At 37.5% G+C, this 27,101-nt stretch overlaps 1 protein-coding gene across 3 annotated transcripts in view; it reads left to right on the top strand.

Annotated features, from left to right (window-relative positions):
• SLC25A40 (solute carrier family 25 member 40) overlaps nucleotides 1–27,101 on the top strand; it is a 62,078-nt gene that overhangs the window by 21,189 nt on the left and 13,788 nt on the right. The window contains exons 2-7 of one of the 3 annotated variants that reach the window (XM_080818594.1): nucleotides 2,546–2,614; nucleotides 10,253–10,373; nucleotides 11,662–11,721; nucleotides 13,524–13,630; nucleotides 23,852–23,919; nucleotides 26,014–26,138. In XM_080818594.1, coding sequence (XP_080674720.1) covers nucleotides 10,277–10,373; nucleotides 11,662–11,721; nucleotides 13,524–13,630; nucleotides 23,852–23,919; nucleotides 26,014–26,138 — 457 coding nt within the window. In that variant the 5' untranslated portion in view covers nucleotides 2,546–2,614; nucleotides 10,253–10,276. Of the gene's footprint in view, nucleotides 1–2,545; nucleotides 2,615–8,977; nucleotides 9,221–10,252; nucleotides 10,374–11,661; nucleotides 11,722–13,523; nucleotides 13,631–23,851; nucleotides 23,920–26,013; nucleotides 26,139–27,101 lie in introns of those variants that run through there. The other 2 variants (XM_080818595.1, XM_080818596.1) reach the window with 2 other exon arrangements.

The raw sequence follows: 27,101 nt of genomic DNA, 5'->3' as shown, positions 1-27,101 counted from the left end.
TAGACAGTCCACTAAGATTATTACTTCCCACTTTTTTTCCAACTACCCCCAAATCTTTGCCTATATTATTCTTTTTTTCTCCACTTTATTTTTCAAAAAAATTCAAAGACTAATTTCACAGATCTCATTGTAAGTACATACACGTTATGATCTTAGGAGATTGCTAATATATTTTTCTAAACTACTTTTATATACAGAAGTAATAAAAAAATCCAGTAACCTGAATTCTGAGTTCTAAAATGTTACATCTAAATTTCTGACTTTTTCCCCTTAACATTATGTAACAATTACTAGAAACATAACTATCTTTCTGGCTTTAGTTTCAGGTTTGAGCATATTCAGGTGCCAACTTTGCTGGAATAGATGTCAAAATAAAGCATTGTAGGACTTTTATTTCTGAAGGAGGAATGTACCTATATTCTAGCATGTGTATATTATTTTCCCACTTATCCATGTTCATATAAAAGAATGTTAGGAGTATTTTCTTAGACTTGGAGATTCTGCATATATTTCACAAACCTAAAAAATCCTGTTGTTCAGATTTTTCCATATACAGAAAAATATAAAACAGTAAAAATACGTTATACTCACCACCTAGATTTAGCAGATTATTAACTTAGGATATTTACTTTTTCTGAAGTATTATGAACTACAACTATTACAACATTTTAGCCTTTAATATTTATAATATGAATTTCTTAAAAAAAAAAAAAGGACCGTTCCTTTATAACTGGTATTAAACTGGTATTGGTATAATACCATTATCTCACCAAAAAATAATAATTTTTAATATTATCTAATATCCAGCCCATGTTCAGCCCATATTCAGATTTCTTTATGTACTCTCAAACTGACTTTTAAAATTTTATTTATTTGAACCAGGATGTATCTGGTTGGTGACTCTCAGAAGATTCCCTTATTCTAGAATAGTTCTCCCTTCCCTGCTACCTTTTTCCCAACTTAATTTCGTTGTTAAAGAATGGAGACAATAGGGGCACCTGGGTGGCTCAGAGGGTTAAGCCTCTGCCTTCGGCTCAAGTCATGATTTCAGGGTCCTGGGATCAAGACCCGCATCGGGCTCTCTGCTCGGCAGGGAGCCTGCTTCTCCCTCTCTCTGCCTACTTGTGATTTCTGTCAAATAAGTAAATAAAATCTTTAAAAAAAAAAAAAAAAGGAATGAAGACAATAGTCCTGTATGGTATTTAAACTTCTATTTTGTGGCATTCCTTATCCTCTTACTTTAGTCTCTGAATTTTCTATAAATTGGAACTTAGATCTAATGGATTGTTTAGATTAAAATTAAAGGTTTTTTTCCCCGCAAAATGCTTTACAGATAATCCTGGTTACATAATTTTGTGTCACAAAATCTAGTTGACTCGTGATACCAAGATTGACAGCATGTTCAGCTTCTCGAATTTTTTGTTTTGTTTTGAAATGATAAGAAACATAAATAGGTTCCACTGCCTGGGTGGCTCAGTCAGTTAAGCATCCGATTCTTGGTTTCAGCTCTGGTCACGATCCCAGGGGTCATAAGACCGAGTACCATGTCTGGCTCCACGCCCAGTGTGGAGCCCAACATCAGACTTGAACTCATGACTCTGAGATCAAGATCTGAGCTAAGATAGAATCTGACACTTAACTGAACAACCCAGGTGCTCTGAGAATTTTTTTTTTTAAGCAAAATAAATTTACTGGGACAATGTGAAGATTTATAAATGAAGTTTAATAAATGAAGTTTATTATACTATTTTTTTTAAAGATTCTATTTATTTATTTGAGGAAGAAAGAACAAGTATGAGCTTGCTTGTGGGGGGGGGCAAAGGAAGACAGAGAAGCAGACTCTCCTCTGGGCAGGGAGCCAAGCTGACACAAGGTTTGATCCCAGGAGCCCGGGATCAGGAGCCAAAGGCAGATGATTCACTGACTAAGCCACCCAGGTGCCCTGAAGTTTATTATACTATGAAGTTTTATAAATGAAATTTAATAAATGTAATATGAGCATTTGTGGAATGCTTTTCATATTCCTCAAAGCACTTAATAGAAGGTATTCAATAAATATTTGTTGATTTGTCTTTTTCCTTGTTTATTTAAAGATTTTATTTATTTATTTGACAGACAGAGATCACAAGCAGGCAGAGAGGCAGGGAAGCAGGCTCCCCACTGAGCAGAGAGCCCGATGCAGGGCTTGATCCCAGGACCCTGGAATCATGACCTGAACTGAAGGCAGAGGCTTTAACCCACTGAGCCACCCAGGTGCCCCTGTCTTTTTTTTTTTTTAAGTTGTTTTTTTTTTTTAATTTGACAGAGATCAGAGGCAGGCAGGGGGGTGGGAAGCAGGATCCCTGCTGAGCAGAGAGCCCAATTCGGGGCTTGATCCCAGGACCCTGAGATCATGACCTGAGCCAAAGGCAGAGGCTTAACCCACTGAGCCACCCAGGCACTCCTGTTCATTTGTCTTTTAAGGTTTTTTTACATGCTCCTTTCCTTGAGGTTCTCCCTTTCTGGTGTGAAAAGATAAGACAATTACTTTCATTTTTCACTACAGATTTTCAGCTACTGATGTTACAAACAATAAAATATTGGAGCATAGAGTCGAGGAAAAGACTTAAACCAGGTGAGTAATAATAAAAGTCTAAAGAAACAATTAAACCACCATTCATTTTTATAAAGTTGATTATTGGGATAACTGATAAAATTGGCATATAAACTACAGAGTACTAAGTTTCCTCAATTTGATAATGTTACTGTGAAATATAAGAATATTCTGAGGTAATTAGAATAACAGGGTGTGTTGTATGCAAACTACTTTCAAACTGTTCAAAAAAGAATAAGTGGTATGTAACGAGAGGGAGAGTTTGGTGAAATTCTGGGTTAATAGGATCTTATTTATTTCCAGTGGAAGTGTAAATTGGTCCCTCCTTTCTGGAAAGCATTTTGGCAATTTGTCTCAAGTTTTTAGTTGAGCCTCACAATCTTACTTAAAAATTCTATAGTTATTCTAGGAAGACTACAAAAAGTTGTCTGTATGGAGATATTTATATAAGAGTGTATGAATAAATGAATAAGGAAAATTTGACAGTAACATAGTTATCTAACAATATGAAACTGATAAATATAAAAAACTGTATTAAAAATGACAATGTACCTCTATATTTATTGATACAGTGTCTGTATTTTTAAGTGCCCACTCTGGCTACTAAGCAATAGAAATATTTATTTTTTTTTATATTTTATTTATTTGAGAGAGAGAGTGCTTGGTTGCAAGAGCAGGGGGAGGGGCAGAGGAAGAGGGAAGAGCAGAGAATCTCAAGCGGACTCTGCACTGAGCCTGGAGCCAGACATGGTACTTGGTCTTATGACCCCTGGGATTGTGACCTGAGCTGAAACCAAGAGTCGGACACTTAACTGACTGAGCCACCCAGGCAGTGGAACCTATTTGTTTCTTTAAACAAGATCTTTTAAAAAGATGCGTGTACACAGATGTATGAATATTTGTACATATTTGACTAGTAAACATGTAATTTGTATGTACATGTGTGTCTGTATGTATTATATACATATGGACATGCATATAAATGTATTTGTGTGTACATAGACATTTGGAAAGATGACACTTATGTTGCTAGTGGTTATTTTTTTTTAATTTTATTTTTAAAATTTTTTTATTTTAATAAACATATAATGTATTTTTATCCCCAGGGGTACAGGTCTGTGAATCACTAGGTTTACACATTTCACAGCACTCATCATAGCCCATACCCTCCCCAATGTCCATTTCCCCCCACCACCCTCTCCCGTCCCCCTCCCCCCAGCAACCCTCAGTCTGTTTCTTGAGATTGAGTCTTTTATGGTTTGTCTCCCTCCCAATCCCATCTTTTCATTTTTTCTTTTCCTACCTCCCCCCAACCCCCCCCGCCTTGCATCTCCACTTCCTCATATCAAAGAGATCATATGATAGTTGTCTTTCTCCGATTGACTTATTTTGCTAAGCATGATACCCTCTAGTTCCATCCACGTCGTCGCAAATGGCAAGATTTCATGTCTTTTGATGGCTGCATAGTATTCCATTGTGTATATATACCACTTCTTCTTTATCCATTCATCTGTTGATGGACATCTAGGCTCTTTCCACAGTTTAGCTATTGTGGACATTGCTGCTATAAACATTCGGGTGCACGTGCCCCTTCGGAGCACCACGTTTGTATCTTTAGGATATATACCCAGTAGTGCAATTGCTGGGTCGTAGGGTAGCACTATTTTCAGTTTTTTGAGGAACCTCCACACTCTTTTCCAGAGTGGTTGCACCAGCTTGCATTCCCACCAGCAGTGTAGGAGGGTTCCCCTCTCTCCGCATCCTTGCCAGCATCTGTCATTTCTTGACTTGTTAATTTTAGCCATTCTGACTGGTGTGAGGTGGTATCTCATTGTGGTTTTGATTTGTATTTCCCTGATACCGAGTGATGTGGAGCATTTTTTCATGTGTCTGTTGGCCATCTGGATGTCTTCTTTGCAGAAATGTCTGTTCATGTCCTCTGCCCATTTCTTGACTGGATTATTTGTTCTTTGGGTATAGAGTTTGATAAGCTCTTTATAGATTTTGGATACTAGCCCTTTATCTGATATGTCGTTTGCAAATATCTTCTCCCATTCTGTCAGTTGTCTTTTGGTTTTGTTCACTGTTTCCTTTGCTGTGCAAAAGCTTTTGATCTTGATGAAATCCCAATAGTTCATTTTTGCCCTTGCTTCTGTTGCCTTTGGCGATGTTCCTAGGAAGAAGTTGCTGCGGCTGAGGTCAAAGAGGTTGCTGCCTGCATTCTCCTCAAGTATTTTGATAGATTCCTTTCTCACATTGAGGTCCTTCATCCATTTTGAGTCTATTTTCGTGTGTGATGTAAGGAAATGGTCCAATTTCATTTTTCTGCATGTGGCCATCCAATTTTCCCAGCACCATTTGTTGAAGAGGCTGTCTTTTTTCCATTGGATATTCTTTCCTGCTTTGTCGAAGATTAGTTGACCGTAGAGTTGAGGGTCTATTTCTGGTCTCTCTATTCTGTTCCGTTGGTCTATATGTCTGTTTTTGTGCCAGTACCATACTGTCTTGATGATGACAGCTTTGTAATAGAGCTTGAAGTCTGGAATTGTGATGCCACCGACTTTGGCTTTCTTTTTCAATATTCCTTTGGCTATTCGAGGTCTTTTCTGGTTCCATATAAATTTTAGGATTATTTGTTCTATTTCTTTAAAAAAAATGGGTGGGATTTTGATAGGGATTGCATTAAATGTGTAGATTGCTTTAGGTAGAATAGACATTTTCACAATATTTGTTCTTCCAATCCATGAGCATGGAATGTTTTTCCATTTCTTTGTGTCTTCCTCAATTTCTTTCATGAGGACTTTATAGTTTTCTGAGTATAGATTCTTTGCCTCTTTGGTTAGATTTATTCCTAGGTATCTTATGATTTTGGGTGCGATTGTAAATGGGACTGACTCCTCAATTTCTCTTTCTTCTGTCTTGTTGTTAGTGTAAAGAAATGCGACTGATTTCTGTGCATTGACTTTATATCCTGACACTTTACTGAATTCCTGTATAAATTCTAGCAGTTTTGGAGTGGAGCCTTTTGGGTTTTCCACATATAGTATCATATCATCTGCAAAGAGTGAGAGTTTGACTTCTTCTTTGCCAATTTGGATGCCTTTAATTTCTTTTTGTTGTCTGATTGCTGAGGCTAGGACTTCTAGCACTATGTTGAACAGCAGTGGTGATAACGGACATCCCTGCCGTGTTCCTGACCTTAGTGGAAAAGCTTTCAGTTTTTCTCCATTGAGAATGATATTTGCGGTGGGTTTTTCATAGATGGCTTTGATAATATTGAGGTATGTGCCTTCTATCCCTACACTTTGAAGAGTTTTAATCAGGAAGGGATGCTGCACTTTGTCAAACGCTTTTTCAGCATCTATTGAGAGTATCATATGGTTCTTATTCTTTCTTTTATTAATGTATTGTATCACATTGATGGATTTGTGGATGTTGAACCAACCTTGCAGCCCTGGAATAAATCCCACTTGGTCGTGGTGAATAATCCTTTTAATGTACTGTTGGATCCTATTGGCCAGTATTTTGGTGAGAATTTTCGCATCTGTGTTCATCAAAGATATTGGTCTGTAATTCTCTTTTTTGGTGGGATCCTTGTCTGGTTTTGGGATCAAGGTGATGCTGGCCTCATAGAATGAGTTTGGAAGTTTTCCTTCCATTTCTATTTTTTGGAACAGTTTCAGGAGAATAGGAATTAATTCTTCTTTAAATGTTTGGTAGAATTCCCCTGGGAAGCCGTCTGGTCCTGGACTTTTGTTTGTTTGGAGATTTTTGATGACTGTTTCAATCTCCTTACTGGTTATGGGTCTGTTCAGGTTATCTATTTCTTCCTGGTTCAATTGTGGTAGTTTATACATCTCTAGAAATGTATCCATTTCTTCCAGATTGTCAAATTTGTTGGCGTAGAGTTGCTCGTAGTATGTTCTTATAATTGTTTGTATTTCTTTGGTATGGTTGTGATCTCTCCTCTTTCATTCATGATTTTATTTATTTGGGTCCTTTCTCTTTTCTTTTTGATAAGTCTGGCCAGGGGCTTATCAATCTTATTAATTCTTTCAAAGAACCAGCTCCTAGTTTTGTTGATTTGTTCTATTGTTTTTTAAGTTTCTATTTCATTGATTTCTGCTCTGATCTTTATGATTTCTCTTCTCCTGCTGGGTTTAGGCTTTCTTTGTTGTTCTCTCTCCAGCTCCTTTAGGTGTAGGGTTAGGTTGTGTATTTGAGACCTTTCTTGTTTCTTGAGAAAGGCTTGCACTGCTATATATTTTCCTCTCAGGACTGCCTTTGTTGTGTCCCACAGATTTTGAACCGTTGTGTTTTCATTATCATTTGTTTCCATGAATTTTTTCAATTCTTCTTTAATTTCCTGGTTGACCCATTCATTTTTTAGAAGGATGCTGTTTAGTCTCCATGTATTTGCGTTCTTTCCAAATTTCCTCTTGTGATTGAGTTCTAGCTTCAGAGCATTGTGGTCTGAAAATATGCAGGGAATGATCTCAATCTTTTGGTACCGATTGAGACCTGATTTATGACCCAGGATGTGGTCTATTCTGGAGAATGTTCCATGTGCACTAGAGAAGAATGTATATTCAGTTGCTTTGGGATGGAATGTTCTGAATATATCTGTGATGTCCATCTGGTCCGTTGTGTCATTTAAGGCCTTTATTTCCTTATTGATCTTTTGCTTAGATGATCTGTCCATTTCAGTGAGGGGAGTGTTAAAGTCCCCTGCTATTATTGTATTACTGTCGATGTATTTCTTTGATTTTGTTATTAATCGGTTTATATAGTTGGCTGCTCCCATGTTAGGGGCATAGATATTTAAGATTGTTAGGTCTTCTTGTTGGACAGACCCTTTGAGTATGATATAGTGTCCTTCCTCATCTCTTATTATAGTCTTTGGCTTAAAATCTAATTGATCTGATATAAGGATTGCCACCCCAGCTTTCTTCTGATGTCCATTAGCATGGTACATTGTTTTTCACCCCCTCACTTTAAATCTGGAGGTGTCTTTGGGTCTAAAATGAGTTTCTTGTAGGCAGCATATTGATGGATTTTGTTTTTTTATCCATCCTGATACCCTGTGTCTTTTGATTGGGGCATTGAGCCCATTAACATTCAGGGTAACTATTGAGAGATATGAATTTAGTGCCATTGTATTGCCTGTAAGGTGACTGTTACTGTATATTGTCTCTGTTTCTTTCTGATCTACTCCTTTTAGGGTCTCTCTTTGCTTAGAGGACCCCTTTCAATATTTCCTGTAGAGCTGGTTTGGTGTTTGCAAATTCTTTCAGCTTTTGTTTGTCCTGGAAGCTCTTTATCTCTCCTTCTATTTTCAATGATAGCCTAGCCGGATATAGTATTCTTGGCTGCATGTTTTTCTCATTTAGTGCTCTAAATATATCATGCCAGTTCTTTCTGGCCTGCCAGGTCTCTGTGGATAGGTCCACTGCCAATCTAATGTTTTTACCCTTGTATGTTACAGACTTCTTTTCCCGGGCTGCTTTCAGGATTTTCTCTTTGTCGCTAAGACTTGTAAATTTTACTATCACGTGACAAGGTGTGGACCTATTTTTATTGATTTTGAGGGGCGTTCTTAGCATCCCCTGGATTTTGATGTTTGTTCCCTTTGCCATATTAGGGAAATTCTCTCCAATAATTGTCTCCAATATACCTTCTGCTCCCCTCTCTCTTTCTTCTTCTTCTGGAATCCCAAGTATTCTAATGTTGTGTCGTCTTATGGTGTCACTTATCTCTCGAATTCTCTCCTCATGGTCCAGTATTTGTTTGTCTCTCTTTTGCTCAGCTTCTTTATTCTCTGTCATTTGGTCTTCTATGTCACTAATTCTTTCTTCTGCCTCATTTATCCTAGCAGTGAGAACTTCCATTTTTGATTGCACCTCATGAATAGCTTTTTTGATTTCAACTTGGTTAGATTTTAGTTCTTTTATTTCTCCAGAAAGGGCTTTTATCTCTCCGGAGAGGGTTTCTCTAATATCTTCTATGCCTTTTTCGAGCCCGGCTAGAACCTTGAGAATTGTCATTCTGAACTCTAGATCTGTCATGTTACCTATGTCCGTATTGATTAGGTCTCCAGCCTTCGGTACGGCCTCTTGTTCTTTTTTTTGAGGTGAGTTTTTCCGCCTTGTCATTTTGTCCAGGTAGGATTTGCTTTCTCCTGCTGTGGAATTCCGCTGTTCTTGGTGACTGAAGTTGGTTTTGGCTGGGTTTCTTGTTGATCTTCTGGGGGAGGGGCCTGTTGTAGTGATTCTCAAGTGTCTTTGCCGCAGGCGGAATTGCACCGCCCTTGCCAGGGGCCGGGCTAAGTAATCCGCTCGGGTTTGCTTTCGGGAGCTTTTGTTCCCTGAGCACTTTCCGTAGAGTTCCGGAGGACGGGAATGAAGATGGCGGCCTCCCAATCTCTCGGCCTGGAGGAGCCGAGAGCTTGGGGTTCCGCTCCTCAGTGCGCTCTCAGAGCAAAGCGCCCAACCGCCCCGCCGCCCTGGCCTGCGGTCACACCCTGAGGAAAGCAGTCAATTGCTGGAGCTGGGGAAAAGCGCCAGGTCTCCTCTGTCTCCGTGGCCTCCGCCCGCGCTCGGAGCCCACCCAACCTGCGACCGGCACAAGGTAACCCCGGGCTTAGAGCTCACTCCTCGGCTTTGTCGCTGTAGCCAGCTTCCCCACTCTAAAACCTGCGAGCTCTGCAGCACTCAGACACCCCCAGTCCTTCTGTGACCCCGCGGGACCTGGGGTTATGCTGACCCCGCCTGGGTTTTCCCCCGGTTTAGCCTCTGGAGCGATGTCTCCCAGTGGAGCCGACTTTTAAAAGTCCCGATTTTGTGCTCCGTCGCTCCACCGCTTCCCGGGAGCCGGCCCCTCCCCCCGGGGTCTATCTTCCCGTCGCCTTGGATTCACTTCTCCGCAGGTCCTACCTTTCAGAAAGTGATCGATTCTCTGTTTCTAGAATTGTTGCTCTTCTTCTCTTCGATTTCCCGTTGGATTTGTAGGTGTTCACAATGGTTAGATAAGCTGTCTAGCTGATCTCCTGCTACCCGATGTAGTCTCAGCCTGCTACTTCTCCGCCATCTTGACTCCTCCCCGCTAGTGGTTATTTTTGAAGAAAAGGTTTATAAGTGATTTTTATACTTTCTTATATTAACTGGCTTTTTGCAAAGGAATGTATGTTTTCTCACCAGATTTTTCTAAGATAATGCTTCTTTTGAAGATTATATGTTTTTATTTTATACCTTCATAGCAGCTTTTGGTGTGCAGTACAAATAGTGGTATATTTGCTAACTCTGCATTAGATGAGAGTATCTGAGTAGTTCTTATGAGGCTAAATGCACAAATTCTGAGACTTATTAGTCGGGTGCCTTCATTCTGTTACCTGGCCAGAGTCTATTTCCTTACTGCTCTCTTACCTGTCTTATAAATATGCTGCTGCTCACACAGCTGAGGTGCATTTGGAAAATCAGAGTACATATTTTATTAATGACAGTTGTGTATTGCCTTTGTATAGAACTTAGGTATTCATTTTTGATACTGGTCAACATGTGCTTTGATATTAATACTGGTTGTTTTTATAGTTTATTTAATTTATGGCAATCAAACTTAAAGGCATGTTTATTAAACTTTTATTTTACATCTTTTCCTTAACAGATTTTTCTTCAGTCAGTTAAAAATATGGATCCTGAGTCAGAGGGACCACAGATAATCAAAGTGACACCTCTTCAACAAATGCTTGCTTCTTGCAGTGGAGCTATACTGACATCACTAATGGGTAGAATAATGTTACTGTTGTAGATTATGTAACTGAATGATTTCCATTTGAGGTTACCATCTGTGAAATAATGCTAAAATTATCATTCATGCTGCATCATGCTCTCTCTCCACGAGCATGGTAACATGAAAAGAACCTTGGACAGAGAATCAAGAGACTTGAATTTTATTCCTTGCTTTGCCATTTGCAGGCTAAGTGCCCTTTGGGATAGTCCCTACTTCTCTCTGAACCTCATTTTTCATCTATAGAAGTAGGGGCTAAAACCAGGAGTTCTTTGAGGTTCCTGTCAATACTGAATTTTTATAACACTGTTAGCCTTTTTTAAAATAGAAAGAAAGAAGATAAAGTATTAGTATAATGAATAATAAAAAATTTGGGCAAGTTATGGTAGAAACAAATACAAATTATGTTTCACTTTGCTTGCATTAACCATAAATTTCTTTAATTCCTCTGGGCCACATTTTTCTGGTTTTTTAGTCCATTTCTTTCAGAGAAAGACAAATGACTTAGGTGATAGTTTGTATTTCAATGGTTTTTAAGTTGGCCAGTTTATTTAAGATAGATGATTAGAACAAATGTATTGCTTTTAGGTGTAGTATTTTACTTCAGGTCAGAATGTTAGTGTTGCAAAGATTTTATAGATCATCTAATGATTTACCGTGACCTCCTCATTCTTAGAGGGGGAGAAGTTTTCTTAGAACCACTATTTGGCCTTTTTTTTTTCTACCTGGATAAAATGGCATGCAAATTAAGATCATTCTCCTTTACCATGCTGTTCCTGAATGGAGTAACACTGTGTGGTAGTAAAGATGATTTCTGGCTAGCTTATTCAAATCTTCATTATGTATAGTTTTTATTTGATACAGCTGAATTTAACAGATGAGGAAGACTAGTATTGTTTGATTATTGATTAGTTGTAATACAGAGTTATTCTCAAATTTTTACATAGACTTCCAAAACACTTATTCTTTACCTTAGATGATGTATTTTCTTTAAAATACTAGTATTTTAGTTTTAACGTTAATAGAATTATTGTTATAGAAATATTATAAATGACAGTTTAGTAGTCATAAGAGAAATCATTACATTGTCTTCTCACTGATCCTCTTTAAACAGAATTCAGGGTCAAAAAATGAGAATGTTAAATTTAAAACCATTTTAAGATAATAATCTTATTTATTATATAGTCATGAAGAGGAGTTGATTTGATATATTTTGTGAATTTTGGACAAATATCTGTACCATTTGTAGGTATCACTGCCTGATTAAAATTTATGTTTCTTCATAGTGACACCCCTCGACGTTGTTAAAATTCGACTCCAAGCCCAAAACAACCCATTCTCCAAAGGTATGTGTACTAGTTACCCTGAAAATATCGTTAGGCTTTTAAGTGTTACTTTATTCATTTTTGTTTGAGTAATTTTTTTGTTAATTTTTAAAAGCTCATACCTCCTTACACTCAGGCAGAAATTTTTTTTCAGTACTTGTACATCATAGGGTCTAGCCAGAAAATAAATAATATATAAAACAGTCTTAACACTTATATACCTAATTAAAGCATAGAATGGTTTAATAGTTGAGTATGTGCCTCACAAGTAAGACCAGAATTCTAAGCATAAGGGGCCTTAGAATCTAGCTTCCTTCATAGTCCAAAAGCTGTGCACATTCTAAAACATTCATCCAACAGTCATCTAACTGTTGCTTGAATATAGTGGTAGAAAATGATTATTTTATCAGGCAGCTTGGTTAATTGTTGGCCAGTATAGTTTATGTGAACTTGAAAAGAGTAGTTATACATCTTTATTAGATGGGCAAAAATAGCAATTCCTCGATAAACCTTTTACAGTTTTATAAAGATTATGACAAACATGTTTAAATAGCAGAAAACAGACTGCTTGGACTGTGAGAATGTTGGCTCAGACAGAAATGCCACTCTGATGAGCACAGCACTGAGATGGAATGAACAACAGTTATAGTTCAGACGGAGGACAGGATAGATGGGTTATTGGAGGAGACTAAAAGGAAAGCAGTTTCCTACACACTTAAGAAGTCCTTAAAAGCAGAAGGAGACACTTAGACCTATGTATACGAGACTCATATATATGGTTGAACAGAAAACATAATTTTGGCAGCCAGGGTTTGTCCAATAATGGGAAAGGGTAGCTATGAGGGAAAGTTGAGGTAAATTAACTAGAAGCTGACAAATACCTAGAATGAGCAGCATAAATACAGAGAAAGAGTCAACATAGCGCTGTTTGCATTGATAGAGAAGAACTTTTTTTTTTTAAGATTTTATTTTATTTATTTGACACAGAGAGAGCCCAAGCAGGGAAAGGGAGAAGCAGGCTCCCTGCAGAGCAGGGGGAGCCCAATGTGGGACTGGATCCCAGGAAGCCAGAATCATGGCCTGAGCCTAAGGCAGTCGCTTAACCAACTGAGCTGCCCAGGCACCCGAAAAGAACTTTTTTTAATTGTCTATTTTTCTAATTGAGGTGTAATTTACATATAACATTGTATTAGTTTGAGGTGTGCCATGTGATGACTTGATGTATGTATATATTGCGAAAAGATCACCACAGTAAGTTTAGTCAATCCTCTCACAAAATTAACAATTTTTTTCATGTTAAGAGAATTTTTAACATCTACTCTCTTAACAAGTTTCAGATGTCCATTAGATTTCTGCATATGTTTATATAATGTGTATATACAGATATTTATGTTTAATGTATGTATAATTCAAAAAAGTTTTTTTTTGTCTGAATTTCCCTTGGGTACCAGAGTTTTCTTGTTGTCAAGTAGAGAAGATGTATACCTATGTGCTCATTTCAAAACAGGTTTTCCTCCTTGATATTCCTATGCATTCCCTCAGATACCTAAAAGAATTTTTTTCTGTGTGCATTTGCTTACTACATTTATGAAAACATAAAATTCATCAATTTACTCAATTACTTTTCACCACTTTGAGTTTAAAGGCCAGTTCTTTGTCATTAGGTAAATTAATTTACGTATTTTTCATCATAAAAGGTAAAAACAAAGTTGTATTTCTTTTCATAATTTTCTAGTCCACTCATTGTACTTTGAATTTGTTCCTCTGTAAAAATAGTACAGTTTTGTGAAATAATTTTTGACTGTTGGGACCTTCTTTGTTAGGAAAATGTTTTGTGTATAGTAACGGACTTATGGATCATCTGTGCGTCTGTGAAGAGGAAGGCAACAAAGCGTGGTATAAGAAACCAGGACGTTTCCAGGGTACATTGGTAAGGAGATTATGTTATTTATAATTACATTGTGTTTTCTGTTTTTATATTTAATCTGTGTATGAAAGATCTGCCAGTTGCGGATGAGTATTAAGTCCATGATATAGTTGGCACACTTACTCACAGTTAAAACATGGATGTTGAGACGGGAAAAGGGAAGTACTTCTTTGCTTTTAATTAACTTGTTACTTTCATCAGTTCATGCTTTTTTATGTGGAAAGAAAAAATGGAGTCAATTTTTTAAAACTTCTTAATTAAAAAAAATTATGTATGTATGTATGTATTTTATTTGAGAGATTATGTGCATGCAAGGAGGGGTGTGGGGCACAGGGAGAGAGAATCCACAAGCAGACTCCCTGCTGAATGCGGAGCCTGACTCGAGGCTTAATCCCACAACCCTGAGATGATGACCTGAGTCGAAATTGAGAGTTGGCCATTTTACCGACTGAGCCACGCAGGTGCCCCTAAACTATTTTATTTTACCATATTTGTAGATAATACTCAACTTTAAGAAAAATATACAGACAGATCCCTTGTATCTTTTCTTCCTTCCCCCCCGGAGGTTAACGTTATACAAAAGCAGTACAATATCACAACCAGGATATTGACTTTGATACATTAAAGGTATAGAACAATTCTATTGCCACAGCATCCTTCCTGCTCCCCTGTCATAACACCCTCATTTCCTTTGTGCTCTCAACTGCTCCTTAACTCCTGGCACCTGCCAATGTGTTCTTCATTTATATCATTTTCTCAGTTCAGGAATGGAATGATAACATATATATAACATTTTTGAATTAGTGCTTTTCACTTAGCATATTTATCTGGCAATTCATCCAAGTTGTTGCATTTATCAGTAGTTAGTTCCTTTTATTGCTCACTAGTTCCAGGGTATTGATGTACCAGTTTGTTTTCTCGGTTGTGGCCAGTTTAGAGCTTTTTCAAATAAAGCTGCTATATAGATTCATTCTCAGGTTTTTGTGTGAAAGCAAATATTAGAACAACAATAACAAACCACTCACTGGTTTCTCTGGGAGCACTGTTTACAACACTATAAACCAGATATGTGGGTTTTTTCATCTGTGCCAAGCAATTCCTCAGTTACCAGTGAACACCAACCAGGTATCCTATAGTTTAAGTCAATACTGACACCATAAGACTGCTCCCACTTCAGATGACAGTCACAAGCCAGGTTGTCACCTGTGTTTCTGACTAACTGGCTGTAAATCAGAGTGTCCCACAACCCTCTTTCGTGGATTCAGTGAATTGCTAGAATAGCTCACAGAACTCCAGAAAACAGTATACTTAACTAGGTGACCAGTTTTTTATGAAAGGATACAACTCAGGAGAAACCAGTTACAAGAGATTCATAGGGCAGGGCTTGAGGGGTGGGTGTGGCACTTCCTTCTCTTGGTGTGTCACCCTCCTTGTACCTCCATGTGTTCACCAACCTGGAAGCCTCCAAGCCCTATAGTTGAGGGATGTTTATGGAGCCTTTCTTATACAGACGTGATTGATCAAATTTGTTATAAATAACAAAAGATACTCTTTTCACCTTTATTCTCTGGATCTATTTTAGGACTGAGAACAAAAGGCTGAATATTATAACAAAAGATGCTTCTATTGCTTTTTGTCAATTAGGAAATTACAGTGGTTTTAGGAACTGTGTGCCAGGAACCATAGACAAAGACCAAAATGTATATATATATATTTTTTTTTATTTTTTAAACTTTACAAAATGTATATTTCTAATTATAAATCATAATATCACCATAAGTCTTTGTTTCTCTAGGATAAATACCCAGGAGTGCAGTTGCTAGGTCATATGATAGTTTTATGTTTATAGTTTAAGAAACTGTTCTCTAGACTGGTGGTACCATTTTGCATTCCCAGCAGCAGTGTGTAACTATTCTCATTCCTCGACATCCTCACTAGCCTTTAATGTTGTCACTATTTTTATTTTAGTGGTTTTGAGAGACACGTAATGATAACTCAGTGTGGTTTTAATACACATTTCCTTAGTGGCTACTGATATTGAACATCTTTTCATATGCTTATTATTTATTAGTATATCCTCTTCAGTGAAATGGCTCTTCATGTCTCCTGTCCATTTTCCAATTGAACTGTTTGTATTTTTACTGATAAGTTTTGAGAACTGTTTATAAAATCTAAACAATAATCCTGTTAAGTGTGGATTTGCAAATAATTTTTCCACTCTCTGACTTTTATTTTCATCCTCTTTAAACAGGGTCTTTCGTGGAATTAAAGTTTAATTTTGAGGAAGTTCAATTTATCTTTTTTTTTTCTTACTTTAGGTGTCAAATCTAAGAATGCTTTATTTTTCTTTAGATCTGAAGATTTTCTCCTGTTTTTTTTTTTTTCTTTTTCCTATAAGTTTTACAGCTTAGTGTTTTATATTTAAGTCCTGGATCCATTTGGAGTTATTATTACAGGAGGTATGAATCCGAGGTTTACTTTTTTCATTGTTTCTGTTCATTTTGCCTTTGGATGTCCAGTTTCATTTGTTGAAAGCTGTCTTTCCTCCAGTAAGGTGCTTCTGCACATTTGTCCACAATCATTTGGGCACACTGTGTAGATCTATTTTTGGGTTCTTTATTCTTTCTCATTTATTTGTCTGTTACCTATTTCAGTAGCACACAGTCTTTTTTTTTTTTTTTAAGATTTTTTTTTTAATTTATTTGACAGAGAGAGAGATCACAGGTAGGCAGAGAAGCAGGCAGAGAGAGGCGGGGAAGCAGGCTCCCTGCTGAGCAGAGAGCCTGATGTGGGGCTCAATCCCAGGACCTTGAGATCATGACCTGAGCTAAAGGCAGAGGCTTAACCCACTGAGCCACCCAGGTGCCCCAGCGCACAGTCTTAATTACTATACATATATAATAAGTCCTGCAATCAGGTAGACTGATTTCTCCCTCTTTATTCTTATCTTTCAATATTTTTCAACATTTCAATGTTCAAATTTGTTTTAACCACTCCTAAAGTTTCTTTGCCTTTTCATATAAATTTTAGAATAATGTTTTTTTATCTGTAGAAAAACTCACTAAGATTTTTATAGAAATCGTGTTAAACCTAAATAACATTTTTACTGTGTTGACAATGAACTGGATAAACAAGAGAAAACAAAGTTAACTACATATATACAGGGGCTCCATAAGAAAATGTACCCCACAGGCAGGCAGTTGAGGTTTATTTGTCATCCACAATTAAAAAGGGAAAAGGGTCTGGGATTTTAAGGAAGGAAGACAATTCACCGCAAGGTGGAAAAGTAAATGTTTGGTAAACAGATGTGTGCTGGGCCACACAGAAACAGTGGGGCAGGGGCGCCTGGCTCAGTGGGTTAAAGCCTCTGCCTTGGGCTCAGGTCACGATCCCAGGGTGTTGGGATCAAGCCCCGTGTTGGGCTCTCTGCTCAGCGGGGAGCCTGCTTCCTCCCTCTCTCTCTGCCTGCTTCTCTGCCTACTTGTGATCTCTGTCTGTCAAATAAATAACTAAAATCTTAAAAAGAAAGAAAGAAACAAACAAACAGTGGGGCACAGAGAGGAATTTTAGCAGACTTTGCTAGGTTCCTCCCTGTCTACTATACCTAGTTTATATTACACTGTAGTTATCTATGGTGATAGCTCCCTTCCTAGAGCAATTCTTCTTTCTAAACTCTTTCAGACAGAGGGAAGGTCAAAGGTTCTTCCTGAACTTTCTGTTTCTTAAAAATATTCAGCCTAAAATAGTCTACATGCCAAAGAGTTGCATTTTGTGGTTGCCAAGTTTTGCTCCCCTATAACAGCATAAAATTAAGTCTTTTTTTTAAAACTATTCTGTCAGTTTTTATCTTTTAGTTGATGTATCTGAACTATATTTCATAGAGTTACAGATACTGTAGAACTTAACCCTTGTTAGAAAACAAAATTCAGCTGAGTAAATTTGAAGATCTAATTCATGAATTCAACAATTCATGATTTGGGCGGCATTGCATCTAGCAAGTAGAAAGGATCTCTGAGAAGACTTTATAGACAGAAGACTTTTATAGGCAGAAGAAGATGGGGCTAGAAAGTTATTACTCTAACAAAGAATAGATTGTTACAGGCAATGTCACCTTACTCTGAGGGCAGTTGGGACTCTCTCAGTCATATTACCTCACTAGTGCTAACTTGGTAATTATACATTGATGGGTTAAAGGTCATGTTCTTGGTAGAGGCAGAAACTGCATTTAGCTTAGGTATTGTCAGTGTGCTGACGTGGGGTTAGCATAAGTGACTCCGTTTGGGACCTGTTGTCTCATTGTTAACAGCCTGACATTTCCTTTTTGGGTTTTTTGTTTTGTTTTGTTTGTTTGTTTTTTTAGATTTTACTTATTTAAGAGAGGAGTAAGTGAGGCAGAGTATGAATGGGGGGAGGGTTAGAGGGAGAGGGATAAGCAGACTCCATGCTGAGCAGGGAATCCAACTTGGGGCTTGATCCCAGGACCCCAGGATCATGACCTGAGCCAAAGGCAGGTACCTAACTGACTGAGCCACCCAAGCATCCCTTCTCTTTGTTTTCTCTTGCTGTTTTATTTTTCCTCCCTTCTGTGCATTACTTGAACATTTTTTAGAATTTAATGTAATTTTGGTGCATATATTTCTTTGCTGAGTCTTCCTTATTTTTTGTTTGTTTTGTTTGTTTTGGATGATCATTCAGTGATTTTTTTTAATGATTTTAATGATTTTTTTAAAAAAATTTATTTATTTATTTGACAGACAGCGATCACAAGTAGGCAGAGAGGTAGGCAGAGAGGCAGGGAGGAAGCAGGCTCCCTGCTGAGCAGAGAGTCCGATGCAGGGCTCCATGCCAGGACCCTGAGATCATGATCTGAGCTGAAGGCAGAGGCTTTAACCCACTGAGCCACCCAGGTGCCCGCATTCAGTGATTTTTATGTTGACCACTTTAAAATCTATGTCAGATAATTTTAATATTCTTATCTCATTGTTGGCATCTATTGTCTTTTTTCATTTTAGTTTGACATCTTCTTGGTTCTTAGAATGGCAAATGATTTTTTTATTGAAACCAGGAAATTTTGTGTATTACATTATGAATCTCATTTAAACATTATATTTTAACTGGCTTTTTTGACACTTAACTCAGAGGAAAGGGGTTCCACCTTGTTAGTGCTGGGTATAGCTGAAAGTTCAGGCTCCTTAATTAGCATCCACAGACACACCGTGTTGTGGAGGACCTCTTTACTGTTGGACAGGTGCGATGATCTGAATGTTGAAGTCTGCCCAAAATTCATATGTTGAAATCCTAATGCTTGAAGTGATGGTATTAGGAGTGGAGCTGAAGTTGATGAGGTCATGAAGGCAGGGACCTAAGGAATTAATGACCTTGTAAAAGAGTCCCCAAGCACCCTTGCCCTTCAACTATGTGAGATACAATAAGAAATCAGAGACCTGGAAGAGAATCCCTCTCACCTGGCTGGTACCCTCATCGGGGACTTCCAGCCTCCAGAATGTTGGAAATAAATTTCTGTTGTTTGTAAGGTGGATGGTTATAGCTGCCCACACACACTGAGAGCAGAGAGGAGTTCTGGCTTCCCTTATAGTTGCACTGACACTGGTGGGGTGATCTCATTCCTCATGGGTGAGGGTGAAAGCCCTAAGCCCTCACTGTACCTCCTCTGCTCCTCTGACGCTACCAGCAGAATGCTTGCCATATTCATCTTAGTTATTTTAGATTCCCAGTCTGAGAATTCTAGAATCTCTGCCATATATGAGTCTGGTTATGTTGCTTGCTCTGTCTCTTCAGATCTGTTTTTTGTCTTTCAGCATACTCTGTAATTTCTTTTGTTGAAAGCCACACATGTTGTATTGGGTTAAAAAAAAACTGAGGTCAGTACAGGTTTATTGTCAGGTGATAGGTTTATCTGATTAGAAGTAAGGCTGTGTTTACTGCTGGTTGTAGCTTTGTTGTCAGAGAACAAAATTCCCTCCAGCGTCCTCTTTTTTGTCTTGCCTGTTATCTTTGAATTTCCCTAGAGACTGCTCAGAGTCTGAGTCTTGTGGTTCTGTCAAAGCTATGATCCCCTGTTGTTCTTCAAGAGCCCTGTAGATGTGGTGATAAGGTCTCTAGGAAGAGAAATAGTGTGTAGTTCTAGGAAAATGAGTTGGGTGCTTCCCTTACCCTAGGTTCGTTAGATTTTGGTAAAACTGCAGTGGTTTAGGCTCTGATAATATATTTTACCTTGAGTATAGGCTTTATTAAGGAGAATTCAAGTTTGGGGTATATTTCAAAACTGGTACATTTCTCCTTCTGTTGCTGGAAGCAGGAGGAGATTTTTCCCTAATCTTCACAGTGAGAATCTGGTAGGATTCATAGAGCTAAAATTCATGAGAGTGTGGGGGGCCCCCTTCAGTTTTTGATCCTCAGTGTATATATCCTGACCTTTTAGCCAGTTTGTTATTTATAAAGTGTAGTTATTAAAATTGGTTCTAACTGGGACTCCTGGGTGGCTCAGTTGGTTAAGCGGCTGCCTTTGGCTCAGGTCATGATCCTGGCGTCTTGGGATCGAGTTCCACATCGGGCTCCTTGCTCGGCAGGGAGCCTGCTTCTCTCTCTCTCTCTGCCTGCCACTCTCTCTGCCCGTGCGCTCTCTCTCTCTCTTTCTCTCTCTCTCTGACAAATAAATGAATGAAATCTTAAAAAAAAAAAAAATGGTTCTAACTGCAGGCTTCCATTCAAGTAAGCTGTGAGTCTCTGTATCTATTAATCCAGTTTTCAGGGTAGCAGTTTGCCCTGTGACTTCAGTTATTTTATAAATCTAAGAGCAGTTGTTAGTTTTTCAGTTGAGCTTTTTTCTTATCATGAGGACAGAAGTGGCCACTGTGTCCTTTAGGGCACTAAACTTGATGTATCCCAATTTCAATTTCAACCAGTCAGTTGAAATATCTTCTAATTTCCCTTGTGATTTCTTTTTTTGCCATGTTATTTAGAAGTGTAATATTTAATTTATTAATAATTGGATATTTTATAGAATCCTATTGTTTCTGATTTCTAGTTTTATTCCAGTCAGAGGAATATACTCTATAAATTTACAGATTTTTGAAATTTATTGAATCTTGCTTAATGGTCCTACATATGATCTGTCTTGGTGAATATTTTATGTCCACTTTAAAACCTATATTCTGCAGTTGTTGGGCATAGTGTCCTGTAAACCATCAGGTCAGGATGGCTGATGTTTTATTTAGATCTCCTAAATTCTTACTAATTTTTTTCTTCGATTCTGTCAGCACCGACAGAGGATATAAAAATCTTCAGTTATGATTGATGGTTTGTTTCTTTTCGCTTTGAGTTCTCTCAGGTTTGCTTCATGGGTTTTGAGGCCCTGTTTTAGGGACATATACATTTATACTTGATACGTTTTTCTGATACATTTTTATTTTAATGAAATGTCTTTCTTTTTATCACTGGTAATACTCATTATCTTGCCTCTTTTGTCTGATAGTAAAACAGCCACTCCAGCTTTCTCATACTGTTTATAAGGTGTATCTTTTTCTATCCTTTTACTCCAAGACAACAGAGCTGGGCCTTTTTTTTTTTTTTTTTTTAAGTCCCTTCTCTGACAATCTCTGATTTTTAATTGGAAAACTTAGTACTTACCTTTAAAGGACTTCCTAACATGGTTGGGTGTCAGTCTACTATCTTATTTTATATCTTTTTTGCTATTTTGTCCCTCTTTTGTTCTTTGGTTTTCTGCTTTCTTGCCTTCTTTTTAATTAGTTGAATTATAATAATATTACATTGATTTCTCTATTCCAATTTCTAGAGAGACAATTCTCTAAGTGTTTCATGTTTCTACATATCTTGGGAACAAGGTGCTGACTGCCCTTAATACGTTCCTTACCATTTTTCAAGGATGTTTGTATAGTGAATAACCTTGGAAGATACAGTGTCTCCCTCTAGAGCAAAGGGAAGGTATCCTCACTGCCTGTTACAGAGGATTTGGGTCCCCTCAGGTCAGATTTCCCCTGCTGTAATAAAGGCCACTGTGTGTTGATGTCATCCAGCCTTCTTCATGTAGTCCTGTGGAAATTGGGGCTCAGGAAACTGGTACGAAAATGCTGATACTGTGGCTGCTGCTGTTCCTGTGAGTAATAAACTGTCCTTCACCTCTTAAGCCAGAGAGTCCTGTCTTCCACCAGCTGTCATGATACTATGGCAGGCTGACTTGTTAATTTTCAAGTAGAGTACATGTACTTAGGCCCCTCATGGTTCTTGACAGGATTCATTCTTTCCTCTTTCTTTGTGCTGTGGCTGCATGTATAGTACATCTTTGTACATTACAAATTCTACAATTCACTGTTAGAATTTTTTATTTAAAGAGTCTTATATTTTCAAAATAGTTAAAAGGAGAAAGGGGGAAAATAAATTTTTCATGTACAACTGTATATTTACCATTTCTTCTTTACTTCCTTTTTTGAAGATCTTAGTTGCTATTTGGCATCATGGCCCTTTTTCCTGAAGAACTTTTTTTCAGCATTTCTTTCATGCAGGTATTTTGGCAGTTTTTCTCTCAGTTTTTGTTGTACTGAAATGTCTTTGCCATACATTTTGAAACCTGTTTTGGCAGCATACAAAATTCTGCAACTTAAACATGTCATTCATTATTTTATCTTGTGACCTTCCCTATGTCTAATGAGAAGTTAGCCTTCATTTGTATCATCTGTTCTCTAGATGTGTTTTTGCAATTTTGCTTTTCTTTCTCTGTTTTCGTTGTCTGTTTTTATTTTGCTTGGGATCTTTTCTGATTTGGGGCTCTGTAAATTGATGTCTTGCACATATTTGGGGAAGTTTTGGGCCGTTATTTCCTATCCTGTTCTCTCTTTTCTTCTATGATTCCAAATAAATATGTTTTACCACTTGATGTTTCCCATCAGGTCCCTGAACTTCTACATTTTTCCTTATTCTTTTTCCCCCTCCTCCTTCAGACTGAAGATCCGTGTTCATGTTCAGTGACTCTGCTTGCTGTTTCCTTTCTGCTGCTAAGCCCACTTAGTGAATTTTTCATTTCAGGTTTAGAATTTTCATTTGGCTGTTTTTTATGGTAACTGTTTCTGTGCTGAAATGCCACATTTGTTCATTCACTAGCTACATATCATCTTTTAAGTTTTTGAATATATTTTTAATAGCTGTTTTAGAGTTCTTGTTTGCTAATTGTATCATCTGAAATTTCAGTGTTGGTTTCTGTTGACTACTTTTTTTTTTATGTATGGGCACATTTTCTTGTTTCTTTTTATGTTTTAGGAATTTTGATTATATTGGACATTATATTAGACATATATATGGACATTATGAATGATGCATTCTTAAAACTCTGGATTTCTTTTATATTCTTCTAAAGAGTCCATTTTGTTCTAGGAGGAGTTAACTTTGGCTGGATTCACACTCCAAAGTCAGGCTCCTCTGTGTTGGTTTGCAGCTGAAATTTCCACTCAGCCTTTAGCTGATGTCTTTATGGGGGGGTTGGGGTGAGGGGTGAACAGGACTTTGTTCTCATGCTCTGGGATTGCATAATTTACTGGTGAGCCAAGTTTGGTGGCTGATTTTGTATGCAAATTTCGAGGCTTATGGTTTCTGTAGAGTCTCCTTTTCCTACCTAAGTCTCTGAATATTCTGTCAACCTGAATTCTGTATCTGCCATCTCAAGCAAGTAAATGTGCTGTTCTTTGCCACTTTTATAGGCAGAAAAGCTGCAGATTTGCAAATCTCGCTCATTGCTGTTTGTCTTTTAACAACAGACTTCCTACTGATTTTTATCTGCAGTTTGATTCCTTTCCAGAGATTTCAAGTACTGGGTTTAAATAATATTTTCCCAGACTCTGTAGTTGTTCAGGAGAGTTAATGTGACCAGTTCTCTGCCATTACTTAATTTCCTTTTTATAATAATCTTTTAAAACTAGGCATCTAAGCCCCAAGTAGAATACTCTGTAGCTGAGTAACATAAATCTCATTCTGTAAGCAGAAAGTATCATTCAGAAATGTTTTACTTATATTTAAAACTTGAGGAAAATTCCCTTAATTTTTTTTTTTAAAAAGAATGGGTATAACATAAATCTGAGAAGCTCATATTTTGAAAATATATGCTTGAAAGAATAGAAGTACCAATCATTTATCAAAAAGTTTATATATCAGGTTCAGGGATATTTTGACTGCTTTTTCCTATTATAATTTTAGGATGCCTTTTTGAAAATTGTTCGAAATGAGGGCATTAAATCCCTGTGGAGTGGCCTTCCCCCTACCTTGTAAGTTGCAATTTAATATTTTCTCACTAAATAATGATTGCTGTTTTGTTTTGCCTTATAATTGGCATAGTTGGATAAAATTGTACATTTGTAATATTGGGGCTTTTTCATTTTCTAAAGCATTGTTTTGTGAGTCCCACAACCACCCACACATTTGATGATTTGTTTGAAAAGACTCAGAGGACCTAAAGGTTATATTCATGTACAAAGCAGAATCAGGAAGGGCAAAGACACAACAATAGCTGACCAGGCAGGCATAAGACTTCCAGAGCCCTCCCTGGGGACATCCCATAGGACAGGCTTATTCTTCCAGCAGTGAATTGCAGTGATATATGCAAAGTGTTTCTACCTGAAAGTGTGTTTGAATGACAGAGTCTGGGGCTTATATTGGGGATTGATGGCAGGCAAATTCTTTCTTTGTAATCCCGATGACCAAAACCCAGACCCCCCAAAAGAAAGCAAATGTTTGCCAAAAGCCACATCTTTTGTACAAAACAACCTAGACAAGTTGATTTTGTGCTCCAGACATACCAAAAATACCTTATTATAGGGAATATTCCAAGGGCTGCATTCCTTGGAATTGACCAAAGGTAAAACATGCAAAAGGCGCTCCTGAATATAAAGAAGACGAGCAACCAGGCCTGCTGTGGTCAGTCTTCGGTGCACAAGCATAATTTTTATTTTCATTTTCAGAAATTAAGAACTTGGTGTTATTTGGCTTTTATAATAAGAGATACTGTGATATGCATACTTTCCCTTTTCTGGATAATCTTCATTCTCTACTAACTAGCTATTGTATGAGTTAATATATAAACTAGTAAGGCTAAATGTAAAAATCCCAAGTAATACATTTTTTTCCTTCATTTCTTTTTAATGTATCTTTTTTGTGGAGCAAATTAGTCACTTTCAGGCATACTTTCTTTCTTTTTTTCTTTCATCCATTTTATTTAAAATTTTATTTATTTGACTGAGAGAGCGAGAGAGTGAACACGAGCAGGGGGAGTGGGAGAGGGAGAAGCAGGCTTCCTGCTGAGCAGGGAGCCTCTCACAGGTTTCCATTTCAGGACCCTGGGATCATGACATGAGCTGAAGGCAGATGCTTAATGATGGAGCCACCCAGGTGCCCCCGATGCATACATTTTAAAAAGTGCCTAAGGTTATAAAGTTAGTGGCTGATCCAAGACCAGCAGTCTATTCTATTTCTAAATTCTCATTATCAAACTTCACTATGGAACATTAGACATTTCTGCGAATGTCCCTTAGACCATAAATGTAAACTGGTTTCTTGTTATGTTAATACATGTAACATGAGAGTACCTGCAACTTTGTGTTTGATTTTATTAACCCTTTTGAGGGGCGCCTGGGTGGCTCAGTGGGTTAAAGCCTCTGCCTTCGGCTCAGGTCTTGATCTCAGGGTCCTGGGATCGAGCCCCGCATTGGGCTCTCTGCTCAGCAGAGATCCTGCTTTTTCCTCTCCCTGCCTGCCTCTCTGTCTACTTGTAATCTCTGTCTGTCAAATAAATAAAATCTTTTAAATAATAATAATAATAATTCCCTTTTGATAATTTCATTTGCAAGAATATGTCACTGGAATTTCTTCAAAGCTACATATATATAATTCTGCAACATTAATTGTAATTTATTTCTAGATACAAGCAGGTATGATACCAGTCCGTAGTTCAAAAATATTTTACGAATGTTCTTGTATTTTTTACTTCAGGGATTTTCATGTTACAGTGAATGTAATTGGGAAGGAAGATTCTTGGGAGACCTGAAACAATAGAACAAATCCAGGAGGTAGAGGAGTGTCCTCTTTATTTAGTCTTTTCCTATTTATGAACTGAGCAAGTGCTCTGTGACTTATCTTCACAACTAAAATCTAAACTTCTGTAAGGCAGATACCTATTGTACATCATTTTGTTGCCTGCTAAGTTAAACACTAATAATTTTAAGATAAAAGAAAAATCAATCTCATTGGCCGGTTCATTACGGTTTTCAGCTTATATATAAGGATTTTAGCTTATATTTAGTAATAATACATTTAAGCCGTTTGACAGTTTTGTATAAATCTTTTTGTTGGTGTGTTTCAAACAGAGTTATGGCAGTTCCTGCCACAGTTATTTATTTTACCTGCTATGATCAATTATCTGCTCTTCTGAGATCAAAATTAGGAGAAAATGAAAGTCGTATACCAATTATTGCTGGAATTGTTGCCAGATGTAAGTAATAAACTTACTATATTTTCATTTTGATTTCTGTTTAAAGCTCTTTTAAAATTTTGACAGTCACAGATAATTTTGTTTAAAATGCAGAGTATTGTAGTTTGTACTAATTTGTTAATATCTATACTCTAGAAGTCATATAGTATGTAGTAATTGCCATCAGAATAAGATGTGATCAACCCATCCCTGTTGAATCTTGGACAGAGGGTTTAGACTTTAGATTCTAGATTTTAGAATGACATCAGATGTTAAGTTGATGTCATATTGATGCCTAAGTCCTGAATCATTTTCCTTTATAGACTCTGGGATTCAGAGTTTAATCAGAAGGAGATTTACCCTGTGCAGGAAGATACTTTTCTCTGTGCTGCGGAAGTAGTAGTTTAATTGATGTGTAATATTTCTGGAACCGCTCATGAAAGAGTTGAAACCAAGGATACCTGGTTGGCTCAGTGGAGCACACAGCTCTTTATTTTGGGGTTGTGAGTTTGAGCCCCATGTTGGGTGTAGAGATTACTAAAAAAAAAAAAAAAAAAAGATCTTAAAAAAGAGTTGAAACCAGAGAGGGAGTTATATGAAAACAGGCTTTTTTTTTTTTTTTTTAAGATTTTATTTGTTTATTTGACAAAGAGAGGGATCACAAGTAGGCAGAGAGGCAGGCAGAGAGGGAGAGGGGGAAGCAGGCTCCCCGCTGAGCAGAGAGCCCTATGCGGGGCTCGATCCCAAGACCCTGGGATCATGACCTGAGCCGAAGGCAGAGGTTTAACCCACTAAGCCACCCAGGCACCCCTGAAAACAGGCTTTTAAGAAATATCTTTATCAAGGAAAAAAAATGTGCACCAATATGTTGGCATCATTAGATATTTGATTTTAAAGTTTGCAGACATTTCAGAATAAAAGTTGTATATATAAAATGCATGATATATTTTTGCATGTGTTTGTGTAGTACATGGCTTTGTTTTT

This window comes from Martes martes, assembly GCF_963455335.1.
Source record: "Martes martes genome assembly, chromosome: 11".
Lineage (NCBI taxonomy): Eukaryota > Metazoa > Chordata > Mammalia > Carnivora > Mustelidae > Martes > Martes martes.
This window is presented reverse-complemented; position numbering and strand designations above follow the sequence as displayed.